General features: G+C 43.7%; 1 protein-coding gene across 1 annotated transcript in view; it reads right to left on the bottom strand.

Moving 5' to 3' along the window:
- Nucleotides 1-13,722, bottom strand: part of LOC126458393 (uncharacterized) — a 251,838-nt gene that overhangs the window by 90,001 nt on the left and 148,115 nt on the right. The window contains exon 3 of the mRNA XM_050095401.1: nucleotides 955-1,112. Coding sequence (XP_049951358.1) covers nucleotides 955-1,112 — 158 coding nt within the window. The remainder of the gene's footprint in view (nucleotides 1-954; nucleotides 1,113-13,722) is intronic.

Here is a 13,722-nt window from a genome sequence, read left to right as displayed (position 1 = left end):
GGCGTATCACCTGGCGTGATGGTATGGGGTGCCATTGGTTACACGTCTCGGTCACCTCTTGTTTGCATTGACGGCACTTTGAACAGTGGACGTTACATTTCAGATGTGTTACGACCCATGTCTTTACCTTTCATTCGAGCCCTGCGAAACCCTACATTTCAGCAGGATAATGCACGACCGCATGTTGCAGGTCCTGTATGGGCCTTTCTGGATAAAGAAAATGTTCGAGTGCTGCCCTGGCCAGCACATTCTCCAGATCTCTCACCAATTGATAACGTCTGGTCAATGGTGGCCGAGCAACTGGCTCGTCACAATACGCCAGTCACTACTCTTGATGAACTGTGGTATCGTGTTGAAGCTGCATGGGCAGCTGTACCTGTACACGCCATCCAAGCTCTGTTTGACTCAATGTCCAGGTGTATCAAGGCCGTTATTAAGGCCAGAGGTGGTTGTTTTGGGTACTTATTTCTAAGGATCTTTGCACCCAAATTGCGTGAAAATGTAATCACGTGTCACTTCCAGTATAAAATAATTCGATCGGAATAAAAAGATTGTTTTTGTGAGAAGTAGAACTTGGTGGATTATTGTGACTTGAACTGACTAACCCAAGGGTTAGCGATCGTTATAATGTCTTGCTAAGATGTCGATACCAGTAATGATACCATTTATTTGATCCGAGGCTGAGATACATTTAAAAAAATCGTGTGCTCTGAAGCAACGAATGCTTAATGCTTGCGTGAAAGTGCTCTATTGACATGTTCATGTTCAAGAATAGTAGTTACTGTCGTTACACATAACCGAATAGTACAAAGTTTCATTCACATACTATGCTAGACAGGGTGTTCACGTCACTACATTTGGCAGAGTCAAGACACAAAACAACAGTGCTCTGAAGTCTTCTGTCTTCCAAAGATTTTCAAGAAAGATCTGCATGTATTGTATTGATCAACAGACCTATCGCTCCAGGGTCCTGCGAAAGCGACAGCGACGGCGGGCAGCAGGAACTGCAGGAAGGGCTTCCAGGTGGCGATGCTGGAGACGTGGGCCTGCGCCGCCTGCTCATCTGGGCACTGCTGGCCCATCTCCTCTGGCTGCGCGTCTGGCCAGCACGTCTGGGGACAGCAATACGTCTGGGTGAGGCAGAGGCAGAGTGGGGAAACAGATGGAAAACAGAAAGAGAAAGAGAAAAAGTTAGAGGGGATGTGCATGAGTGAGAGGGAGAAAGTTAAAGAAGTTGAAGAGAGAGAGAGAGAGAGAGAGAGAGAGAGAGAGAGAGAGAGAGAGAGGGGAGAAAGTGAAAGAGCTGAAGTGAGGGAGAGGGGAAAGAGAGAGAGAGAGAGAGAGAGAGAGAGAGAGAGAGAGAGAGAAGGGGAAGCTTTTGGAAGGGAATTAGATGAGTGAGGGGAATAGAAAAAGAGAAGGGGTTTTCTCACAAACAGGTAGCATTTTCATCTAGTACTTTCAGAGTGCACTACTTTTTACCTATAACACTTAACATTTTATGCTAACACTGAATGACATTAGCTTAACAAGTAGTGTAAATTATAGTTATTCATCTACACTCCAAGAAAAAAAAAGACGCACCATGAAGGAATTATCCGAATAGGACGGAAATCGGTAGTGAGATGTACATGTAGAGACAAAGAAATTGTTACGATTTCAGAAAAAATTGATGATTTAAAAGAGCTTCGCAAATAGAACTAGTCAATAACGCGTCGTTTTTGGAGCATCACCTGCGACCAGCTTTCCGAAAGAAGCGGCGACACTTACTGCGCAACCCACCCATTTGCACGACAATGCACGGGCGCACACAGCGCAAGCTGTGGCTGCTGTTATCGGTTGATGGGACTGGGAAGTACTTGTGACTTGGATTTGAGTCCGAAGATAAAGGAACCACTTCGTGGCACTCGCTTCAGAACTGTTCCAGACATTCGACAGGCAGTAGACCGCTCCAATCGCAGCATCAACAGAACAGGCTCTGCTAACGGTATACTACGCCTTCCACATCGCTGCCAACGACCTCTGCATAACGCTGGTGACTGCTTTGATGAACAGTAACAGATGCAAACATGTAACTGTTTTGTATCGGTTGTGAATAAATAGTTGCCACTATTTAAGTTCCAACCTACGTAGTAGACACTGGTAAAAATTCACTAAAAACCTTTGAAACATCCCCTTAGAAAATTTTTTTAAATGACAGTGCTGGAAAACCTCTACGTTATTTGATTTTCAAACAGCTGAGCAAGACTGAACGTACTCAGATATTTCTCTCTTTACTTATTCTGATCATCACTAAACTGACACAATATTTTTTTAGCGCAACTCAATCTGACTTTCAATAATCCCTACAAAAGAATGGCCCTGACTAACAATAACCTATACCTTTCATGAGTCACTTACCTCACAAAAATCTTCGTTACTCAAACTACTGCAATACAGCGTGCGCCAATACTGCCAGCTGAATAAAAGATTCTAACTACTGAAGGCACTAACTACTGATAGGCATAGTTAGCAAATGAAAGATTTTGATAGAGAACAAATAATGTGTTTACCTTAATAGTGTTCAAAATTCATATTTCATGACATCGAGTCTTACAAATTTCCTTTTTCTGATGGAAACACGTCCAGATCGTCCGCTCTCAAAATTCTGCCATCTCTCTCCCCACATCCACCACTGCTGGCGGCTCACCTCCAACTGCGCAACGCTACGGGCTATTCACATCCAACTGCCCAACACTACAATAGCGAATATTCCAACAATGCAAACCAGCCACAGACTGCACACAGCACAGTCAGTGATTTTCATAACCTAAACGGCCTACTTACACCATTAGTGCAAGACTTCCAATACGAAATATAATAATTTCATCCACTGTTTTGTGGATTATGCAAGACATAGCAGTTGCAGTTAGCTTTCAGAATATTTCGGTTTAAATTTTGTAATTTTTGAAAGGCCGAACAGGTGCGATTATAATTGACCGAAGTATTCTCAGTACTATTCTTGATAAAATTCTAATAGGTAATTTACTATTACATCTTCGTCATCAAAGAAAGTTGGTACAAGTGGGAAAAATTTTCTATAGCCTTTATTGAAAGCGTGAGTGGATACTGACAATGGACTGTTTTGATCTTTTATGTTTTACGAGAGATTTTACAGAATATGGCGCCCAAACGTTAGTCATGAAATCCTCCATTTTTGTTCTACATAAATGCACCTTTGAAACTAGCTCATTATAGGGCACGGAATCTAATTTATTGCCACAGACGAATTATAACTATGTCCATGTTTTACCGCGTGAGATTTTAATGAGTTCAACTGCAGCTGTTTTAAATCTCCCGAAAGTGGGACAAGAAATTTAGTAATGCTGCTTGAAACCTTTTTTGATCGCCCTTATAAAACGTGTTTCTTGCCAATACTGTACTGAATAAGAGCCTTCACTCCATCATTCTTTATATTAAAAGAAGATGAACCAACTGTACGTCTGGTCTGGCGTTTGTCGTCTCTTTCACTACGTCAACTGGGAAATGTTTCATCTTGTAGCCACTTCTTTTATAACCACAAGAACCATGGTAAGTTCATACACGGTCCAGTCTCGTTAAAGTTACCACCTGTCAAAAGCCTGAATAACCTCCTTTTTCAGCACGGACCTGCTGGACGAGAGTGTAAGATGTTTTGGAAGATACTGACAGGGATTTTGAACCATGCCGACTCGAGAGCCTTGGCCAGCTGCGCCAAGTTTCTCGATAGAGGATCCATGGAGCGAACAGCCCGTTCGAAGTGCTCCCACAGATTATCGATTGGGTTTTAATCCGGGGAGTTTGGTGGCCAGGGGAGTACGGCAAACTAATCCTGGTGCTCTTCGAACAACAGATGTACACTACGAGCTGTGTGACGCGTTTCATTATCCTGCTGATAGATGCATTCGTGCCGAGGAAAAAAGAAACTGCGTGTGGGGGTGGACTTGCTCCCTAAGGATAGATGCATTTTTGTACTGATCCACTGTGCCATCCAGAAGGACGAGGTCACCCAGGGAATAGATTCAGATTCAGATTTATTGATACACACAACCCACTTTCTAACAGTTTTGAGTGGATGTATTAACACTAAACATTGCTACTGTTTTTACAAAAGTGCTTCATTAATTCTGAACACACTGCAATGCAAATAAACTAAATAGTAATAAGAAACAAATGAACGGCCTCTTAGCCTCTCTGGAATCCTCCCAGAGACTTGGTCGTCCCTAACCACAGGGAGGCGGGCCGCCACTACCAGGAAACCACTACATTTATAACGTGCTTTTGGTCCCTCCACCACCATACTGAGCTAACTACAACTGCAATCTACTACAAGTCAAAGACTTAAACAAACAATATATTTACATATTTACAATTTTGCGCAGTAGATCTTGAGAGCGCACACGCGAACGGATTATCATGAGGCAACCTCCACCAGCACCACTCCTGACCTCCCGATCACTGCCCCAAAAATGGGAGGCCAACCAACGCGACATTCCGGCCTCTCTTCTAATCCATGTCAGCAGAAGTATAACGACCTATCCCCAGGCGATCCGACCAATGGTCGCCTCATCCCCGGACTGATTCGCTCTGTTCTGTCCAGGTTTTGCCACTATTGGTAACAGTGCAGACTCTGATGACCAGAGTCGCACTGTGTGACATATTCGTGTACTAGTTAACCTCTTACAATGTAGTCCCGCTGAGCCTCCTTTGAGACTTTGTTTACCAATTTTGCGAAATTGTCGAACAAGTCTCTATTCCTCAACATTTCCTCAACTTTTATCGTTTGTAAAAGCTGCCTCTCAACTGAGACAGTCTGTTCGTATATTGGACAGTTAAACACTGTATGTTCTGGCGATCCTGCGTGGCCACCACAGTCACACTCTGATGTTGGCCTTTTTCCTATTCTATGCAGGTACGTGGGGTAGGGACCATGACCCGTAAGGAAATGAACTAGGCCCTGCAAGGGCTTCATTACTTTGTTTTTTAATCTTTCCCTTACGGTAGGTAGAAACATATCTACATACAGGGTGTTTCAAAAATGACCGGTATATTTGAAACGGCAATAAAAACTAAACGAGCAGCGATAGAAATACACCGTTTGTTGCAATATGCTTGGGACAACAGTACATTTTCAGGCAGACAAACTTTCGAAATTACAGTAGTTACAATTTTCAACAACAGATGGCGCTGCAGTCTGGGAAACTCTATAGTACGATATTTTCCACATATCCACCATGCGTAGCAACAATATGGCGTAGTCTCTGAATGAAATTACTCGAAACCTTTGACAACGTGTCTGGCGGAATGGCTTCACATGCAGATGAGATGTACTGCTTCAGCTGTTCAATTGTTTCTGGATTCTGGCGGTACACCCGGTCTTTCAAGTGTCCCCACAGAAAGAAGTCACAGGGGTTCATGTCTGGCGAATAGGGAGGCCAATCCACGCCGCCTCCTGTATGTTTCGGATAGCCCAAAGCAATCACACGATCATCGAAATATTCATTCAGGAAATTAAAGACGTCGGCCGTGCGATGTGGCCGGGCACCATCTTGCATAAACCACGAGGTGTTCGCAGTGTCGTCTAAGGCAGTTTGTATCGCCACAAATTCACGAAGAATGTCCAGATAGCGTGATGTAGTAATCGTTTCGGATCTGAAAAATGGGCCAATGATTCCTTTGGAAGAAATGGCGGCCCAGACCAGTACTTTTTGAGGATGCAGGGACGATGGGACTGCAACATGGGGCTTTTCGGTTCCCCATATGCGCCAGTTCTGTTTATTGACGAAGCCGTCCAGGTAAAAATAAGCTTCGTCAGTAAATTAAATGCTGCCCTCATGCATATCGCCGTCATCAATCCTGTGCACTATATCGTTAGCGAATGTCTCTCGTGCAGCTATGGTAGCGGCACTGAGGGGTTGCCGCGTTTGAATTTTGTATGGATAGCGATGTAAACTCTGGCGCATGAGACGATACGTGGACGTTGGCGTCATTTGGACCGCAGCTGCAACACGGCGAACGGAAACCCGAGGCCGCTGTTGGATCACCTGCTGCACTAGCTGCGCGTTGCCCTCTGTGGTTGCCGTACGCGGTCGCCCTACCTTTCCAGCACGTTCATCCGTCACATTCCCAGTCCGTTGAAATTTTTCAAACAGATCCTTTATTGTATCGCTTTTCGGTCATTTGGTTACATTAAACCTCCGTTGAAAACTTCGTCTTGTTGCAACAACACTGTGTTCTAGGCGGTGGAATTCCAACACCAGAAAAATCCTCTGTTCTAAGGAATAAACCATGTTGTCTACAGCACACTTGCACGTTGTGAACAGCACACGCTTACAGCAGAAAGACGACGTACAGAATGGCACACCCACAGACTGCGTTGTCTTCTATATCTTTCACATCACTTGCAGCGCCATCTGTTGTTGAAAATTGTAACTACTGTAATTTCGAAAGTTTGTCCGCCTGAAAATGTACTGTTGTCCCAAGCATATTGCAACAAACGGTGTATTTCTATCGTTGCTCGTTTAGTTTTTATTGCCGTTTCAAATATACCGGTCATTTTTGAAACACCCTGTATGTACTCCAGGGCGGAGGCAAGTGCCCCCTCTTTGCACCTTCCATCTTCAGTCACCTATGCTACTAATTTTCAGTTTTTCATAAGAACCATATACCAATCACAATGAACGGTGAACGAGAAAAAATGAACAGCTCCCAAAAAAGAGCGATCACCAGTGAACTAGGATTCTAGGAATATACAACAACTCCGTACTCATCGCTCCCACAGGCAGGAAAAGATTATGCACGTAAAACAGTCTTTCTTCCCGCGCTGAAGTCCTAATAAGTGGTACCATGGGAAGAAATGGTTCAAATGGCTCTGAGCACTATGGGACTTAACATCCTAGGTCATCAGTCCCCTAGAACTTAGAACTACTTAAACCTAACTAACCTAAGGACATCACACACATCCATGCCCGAGGCAGGATTCGAACCTGCGACCATAGCAGTCCCGCGGTTCCGGACTGCAGCGCCTAGAACCGCACGGCCACCGCGGCCGACCCATGGGAAGAGCTGTCTGCCATGCAATCACAGTAGTTTGCAGAGCATGGATGTAGATGTATAGATGTAATTCGTATGTTTATTTAACACATCGCAAAACTAAAGATAAGTGTGACAAATGCCAATTACAAAATTAAGATATAAGACAAACATAAGAAATTATTAACAAATTGTTATAAAAATAAAGCAAGTGAACATTTAGCTACGTTATTAATTTCATAGTTTCTGCAGAGTTCTTCGTCGAAGGAACTTAACCATCCGCCAACCTTTGGTGAGGCCTTTATGAAGTCACTGTCGTCTCCTTGGAATCTACTTATTGGGCAAGTCGTCTGTTGCTACAGGTATTGTATTTACAGATTGTTGCATCATCTGAACGTAGCGTTCAATATACCAGTTCTGTGAAAGAAATGATAAACATGGTCTACGTAGCATGTGAAACACAGACTTCCTGTCGTGCAGACTGCAGTCTTAGAGCTGATATGTATTTCCTGTACACTAAAAGCCTGAATTCTGAACCTTCACATATACATCAAGGTGGAGCCAATCCACGTCATATATTAGATCTATCCCATTTTTCCTGCCAAATGTCAAGCATTCTTTCTTTAATAGCTTTAACACTTATCAGGGGAATGCCCATAATATTTAGCAGTTTGTCAATATTTTGTTTATGCAGCCAGTAGAAGGCTGCCTGCTGCTTATTATCAAGTCTATTGGGCATAGCCCCATGATTATCAATAGTGCATCTGTGGGACTGGTGTTGAATGCACCAATACATCTCATCAAAACATCCCCCTGTATTCGCCTGACAGTAGCGGCAGGCCGCACCAGAGCTAACCTGTGGGTCCACACACCAGATACATGCCCAACTATTGGAGCCAATATACTGTTGTCATAAATATGGATTGCCTTTGAAGGTAGATGGAATCGTCTTTGTCCAATTGATATTAATTTGTTGAACAATGCCAAGGACTTAGATGTCATTTGCTCGATTTGCGGAATGAAACTCCAATTCTCATCTAGATGCCCGCCCCCGGCAGCTGAGTGGTCAGCGTGTCAGACTGTCAATCCTAAGGGCACGGGTTCGATTCCCGGCTGGGTCGGAGATTTTCTTCGCTCAGGGACTGGGTTTTGTGTTGTCGTAATCATCATCATTTCATCCCCATCGACACGCAGGTCGCCGAAGTGGCGTCAAATCGAAAGACTTGCACCAGGCGAACGGTCTACCCGACGGCCGGCCCTAGCCACACAACGTTTCAAAAATGGTTCAAATGGCTCTGAGCACTATGGCACCTAACATCTGAGGTCATCAGTCCCCTAGAACTTAGAACTACTTAAACCTTACCAAGCTAAGGACATCACACACATCCATGCCCGAGGCAGGATTCGAACTGGCGACCGTAGCGGTCGCGCGGTTCCAGACTGAAACACCTAGAACCGCTCGGCCACACTGGCCGGCACACGATATTTCATTTCATTTATCATCTAGATATACTCCAAGTAACGGGCACATGTCTGACGCGATACTATCTGCCCATTAATTCTGACTATTCGGTTCCCGTTTAACTTGCCTTTCAAAAGCATATATAGTGATTTCTGAGGCGCAATAGACATTTTAGCCTTCTGACACCAACCTGTTAACAGCGCAATAGGCAGCCGAGAGCCGTTCCTCAATCATATTACGCGTGTCACCCAGGGAACACCACGAAAAGATTCCCCAGACCACAAGGTTCCCTCCTCTAACTTGGATCCTTCTGACGATTGTTGCGGGGCTGTACACGCCAACGGCCATCTGTCCGATGGCACATAAAGCCTAATTCATCTGAAAAGGCCACCTGTTGCCATTCAGTGGACGTCCAGTTTCGGTATCGGCGGGCATATTCCAGCCTTCGTCGCGGATGAACAAAAGTCAGCATGAGTGCATGAACCAGACGCCCACTGTGGAGGCCCATACACAGCAACATCTGCTGAGCGGTCGTTGAGGAGACACTGTTGCTAATCCATTGCTTCATTTGGGGGGTGAGTTGCTCAACAGCTGCACGTCTATTTAAGGGGCTCCGGAACGCCCTATACTTGCAATGTTAAAATAACGCTTATAAATTACATCTTTCCTCATAAAGTATTTGAGGTAGGAAGTTGAACTTTTTACAGATTATTTATTGGAATATGGGCTACAACTTAACACAGGGATTTTACAAAATTTTATTTCAGTTATTAAAGATGATTTTTTTTCAATTGTAATGAAAATTCACAACATTTTTTTGCAATTTTTTATTTATATATTCAAAAATATACAGTTTTTTGGAAAAAGGCTGTGTTAAATTATGCAGAAGGTACTGTGTAACATTTACTGAAAGTTTGAAACAAATATGTTTGGAAGATCCTTAGAAAACATGTAATTGGTATGAGAAAATAAAAGTTTTGGGAATCGAGCGACAAAGATTGGATTAACTTTTTAGTGCATTCCAGGTCCATAGGATGGATTATCTTCATCCTCTGCAAACTCCTCCTCCAGCTTCCTCTTGTTCCTCCTCCTGTTTACTCTTGCTTGTATTTCTAGACTCTTTACAGCCCTGTCTGCAGCCCGAAGGCGTTCCTTGTCTAAAGCAAGCATCGCTCGTTGTTGTGTTCGTAGATTTTGCTACCATTTTCTTCAGTTGCAGTTACTGCAACACTGTTCCAAAAGGTGGTCATGTATGAACACTTATCACATTTCAGTTGTATTTCACTAGCAAGTCCTATGTGCTTTATTATGGAGAGTTCCAGACCAACTTCACTACAATGAATACATCTTACACAGTTTGAAAAAATTCCTTTGAGAACCGACATATCAAATATTTCATTCACATCCGATTCGCCCATAAAACATTCATAGTTTTCACTCATTGAACCAAGCTTCTTCTGTGAAGTATTTTCTTTTCCACTTTGACTGCTATGGGCAGGTGTACTTGAGAGGTTAGGTTCACTCACTTGGTTATCGTCTTTATTGTTTACAGTAATAACACATACCTTTGGCTTTCCAACATTTCTCCTTTTCTTAAAAGCCTTCAGAGGATTTCTAATAACTTTACTTTTACTCATTATTATACTTCAACAAAACAGAGACTCAAGAAACAGAATTAATTACGAATATTTTCGAGATAACAACAGAGTAAATAAACATGAAACAATCGACAATCACACCAGCGATATATATTGAACCATCACAGGTTAGCCACAACACATACTTTATCTCACATCACTAAAATGTGCCTGATGAACACGGATGTTAATAATAACACCATTTGACAGCAGTTTAACAGCGCCACAGTGGGTCACGCCCATGTAGAACACATTTAAAAAAAAATTTAAAAATAGTTGTAGTCTTCAGAATTGAATAAATTATATATCTATTAAAAGGTAATAGTCTGCAGATTCAGAAAACGCAAAAAAGTAAAAATTGAACTTTTCATGATTTTGAGCCTTTCCGGAGCCCCTTAACAGTACACATTAGAGATGGGCAAAGTCATTCATCCTTGGCAACTAGTTCACTGGTGATCGCTCTTTTTTGGGAACCGTTCATTTTCACTCGTTCACCGTTCATTGTGCTTGGTGTCTGGTTCTTATGAAAAACTGAAAATTAGTAGCATAGGTGACTGAAGATGGAAGGTGCCAAGAGGGGGCACTTGCCTCCCCCCTGGAGTACAGAGTTTTTATTCGTAATAGAATTCTCACACACGTTTAATTTTCGTGATTCTGCAAAAAACCTCGTTTAGCCAACTGTAGCGTTATGTGGCTGACCGCAGTGAAATAATACAAGGCGTCGCACGAAAAACCGGCCCCGAGTACAGAATGCTCGCCAATTACGCACGATTTGTTTACCGCAACGAGAAGGAATAGATAAACATATAATAATTAGGCAGTGAAGGAATAACAAATAAGCAAATGCAAACAACTTCGAAACATGATGATTGGTGAGCGACAATGAGCAGTCTAGTACTCGGGGCCGATTTTTCGTGCGCCACCCTGTACCACTGAAATAATATTGTAGGAGTTATCATATTCTCTTTACAAAATGTGACACCATACACTCGATTACAAAGCGCGGGCTTCTTTCGGTTTTAAGTCGGTCTGCCTTCCATAACAAAGAACATGCTCTTTTACCTTGGATCAAAAAAAGACGGAAAATGGTCACTCGTGTGTGCCGTGCTGATGTCCTCTGCGTGTCTAATAACAAAGAATCTTGCCTTTTTACAAATATTTCTTCTGTTGTTTATCGAAATATTGAAGTAAGCTGGTATGCCGTTTTGTTGCCTGAAAAGATGTATGTATTACATACGAGGTACTTTTTATGTAATTTACGTAATTATAAAATACATTTTAATTACCGGTCCTGGATGCTGAATAGAATACCAAAAGAACCAGAAGTTCAGAGTTCAAAAAAGGTTTGAAAGAGATCTAGAATGGGCGTGTGAAGCGAACGAAACGAACAACAACGCTATACTGAACTGACTATGAGCAGTTGGCAGTGGAACTGCGACGAGTGGCAACGCGAAGGCGGACGAGCCCAGCCGAGCGTGACCGAGACAGATGGGAATGGGACCGAGGCTCGAACGAGACCGGTCGACTGTAATATTTCTGGCTTATTCAGCCATCATATTAGGCTCCAGGAAGCTATTCCCAGGGCAGTGGAAATGCAAGAAGCATAGAGATGACGCAGTGTGGGATGAGGTACCGGTGACAGATGTTAGATTCGGTACCATTCCCGTGAGAAAGTCCGCCTGCACGATGCTGCTGCTCTGTGATTGGCTGCTGTGTTCAGAGGTAGGACGCCAAAACGTTAAATTTTAGTTGCTATTATTAATTAATTCTGTCATCCAAATTACTTCATTTTTTAAAATAAACATCTCTCAACAGCCAGCTATCAATCAGTCATTTCAAAATTATTAAAATCAAAGTATTACTGAAACAAAAGACTGACGATATTACTGCCGATGCACTTCAGTGGCGTTCGGGTCACGCCTTGCTGGCTTGGCGCTCGAAGTGTCTCGGGCAGTCCGGCTATCCAGTTCTGACCGTTCCAGTAGACAGACATGTTGTCTGTTATAGCAGTATTTGCTTCATGCAATTTTATTTACTACAGTTCAGACCGTCGCTAGGTACAGACATGTTGTCCGTAATAGTAGTATTTGATTCATGTAATTTTATTCTCCAGTTCTGATGGTTCCAGTAGACAGACATGTTGTCTGTGGCAGGATGTGTTTCATATTATTTTAGCCAGATATAATGACTGTGGAAAGATATGTTCAATACGTTGTGGTCAAGAATAGTTTCTTGTGTCTATATCAATAAAAACGCGAGTGGCATCCCAAATCAGTTATAGTTTCTTCGTAGCAGCAATTCCTTGCGAAGTTAATTTCAGCCTTAACAAAAAGAATCCATGACCTGCGTGCTGTTTTCTGCGCTGGGGACATCATCTTCATGAAGACAAGAAGTTAGTGATATGTGTACAAGAACTTATGTATTCCACACAGGACAGTGGAAACAACTAGGAACCTCACGTGTACTGCATGCGCAGTACAAATGTGCTCAGTGACATGTCATCTGCCGTAATGCAGAGGAGGTAAAGAAGGAACAAAGTATTAACACTATCTCACACTTATTCCTTATTTCTTGCCGTATGATGTGCCATTCAGGAACAACACTGACAGTTACCCTTTCCTGGGAACTATAAGTAGAAAGACCCGACCGAGACCGAGACTGACGGGGATGGGACCGAGGCTGGAACGAGACCGGCCGACATGCCATTTGGGAACTAGACCGACAGATTCCCATTCCCAGGAACTATAAGTCGAAAGACGCAACCGAGACCGAGACAGACGGGAATGTGACCGAGACTGGAACGAGACCGGCCGACATGCCATTCAGGAACAACACTGACAGATTCCCATTCCTAGGAACTATAAGTAGAAAGACACAACTGAGACCGAGACAGACGGGAATGGGACCGGGCTGGAATGAGACCGGCCGACATGCCATTCAGGAACAAGACCGACAGGTCCCATTCCCAGGAACTATAAGTAGAAAGGCGCGACCGAGACAGACGGGAATGGGACCGAGGCTGGAACGAGACAGGCCGACATGCCATTCGGGTACAAGACCGACAGATTCCCATTCCCAGGAACTATAAGTAGAAAGATGCGACCGAGACCAAGACAGACGAGAATGGGACCGAGGCTGGAACGAGACCAGCCAACGTGCCATTCGGGAACAAGACCGAATTATTCCCATTCCCAGGAACTATAAGTAGAAAGACGCAACCGAGACTGAGACAGACGGGAATGGGACCGAGGCTGGAACGAGACCGGCCGACATGCCATTCGGGAACAACAACGTCAGATTCCCATTCCCAGGAACTATAAGTTGAAAGATGCAACCGAGACCGAGACAGACGGGAATGGGACCGAGGCTGCAATGAGACCGGCCGACATGCCGTTCGGGAACAAGACCAACAGATTCCCATTCCCAGGAACTATAAGTAGAAAGATGCGACCGAGACCGAGAGAGACGGGAATGGGACCAAGGCTGGAACGAGACCGGACGACATGCCATTCAGGAACAAGACCGACAGATTCCCATTCCCGGGAACTATAAGTAGAAAGATGCGACCAAGAT

The sequence above is a fragment of the Schistocerca serialis genome, chromosome 2 (genome assembly GCF_023864345.2).
Source record: "Schistocerca serialis cubense isolate TAMUIC-IGC-003099 chromosome 2, iqSchSeri2.2, whole genome shotgun sequence".
In the NCBI taxonomy this organism is placed as follows: Eukaryota; Metazoa; Arthropoda; class Insecta; order Orthoptera; family Acrididae; genus Schistocerca; species Schistocerca serialis.
This window is presented reverse-complemented; position numbering and strand designations above follow the sequence as displayed.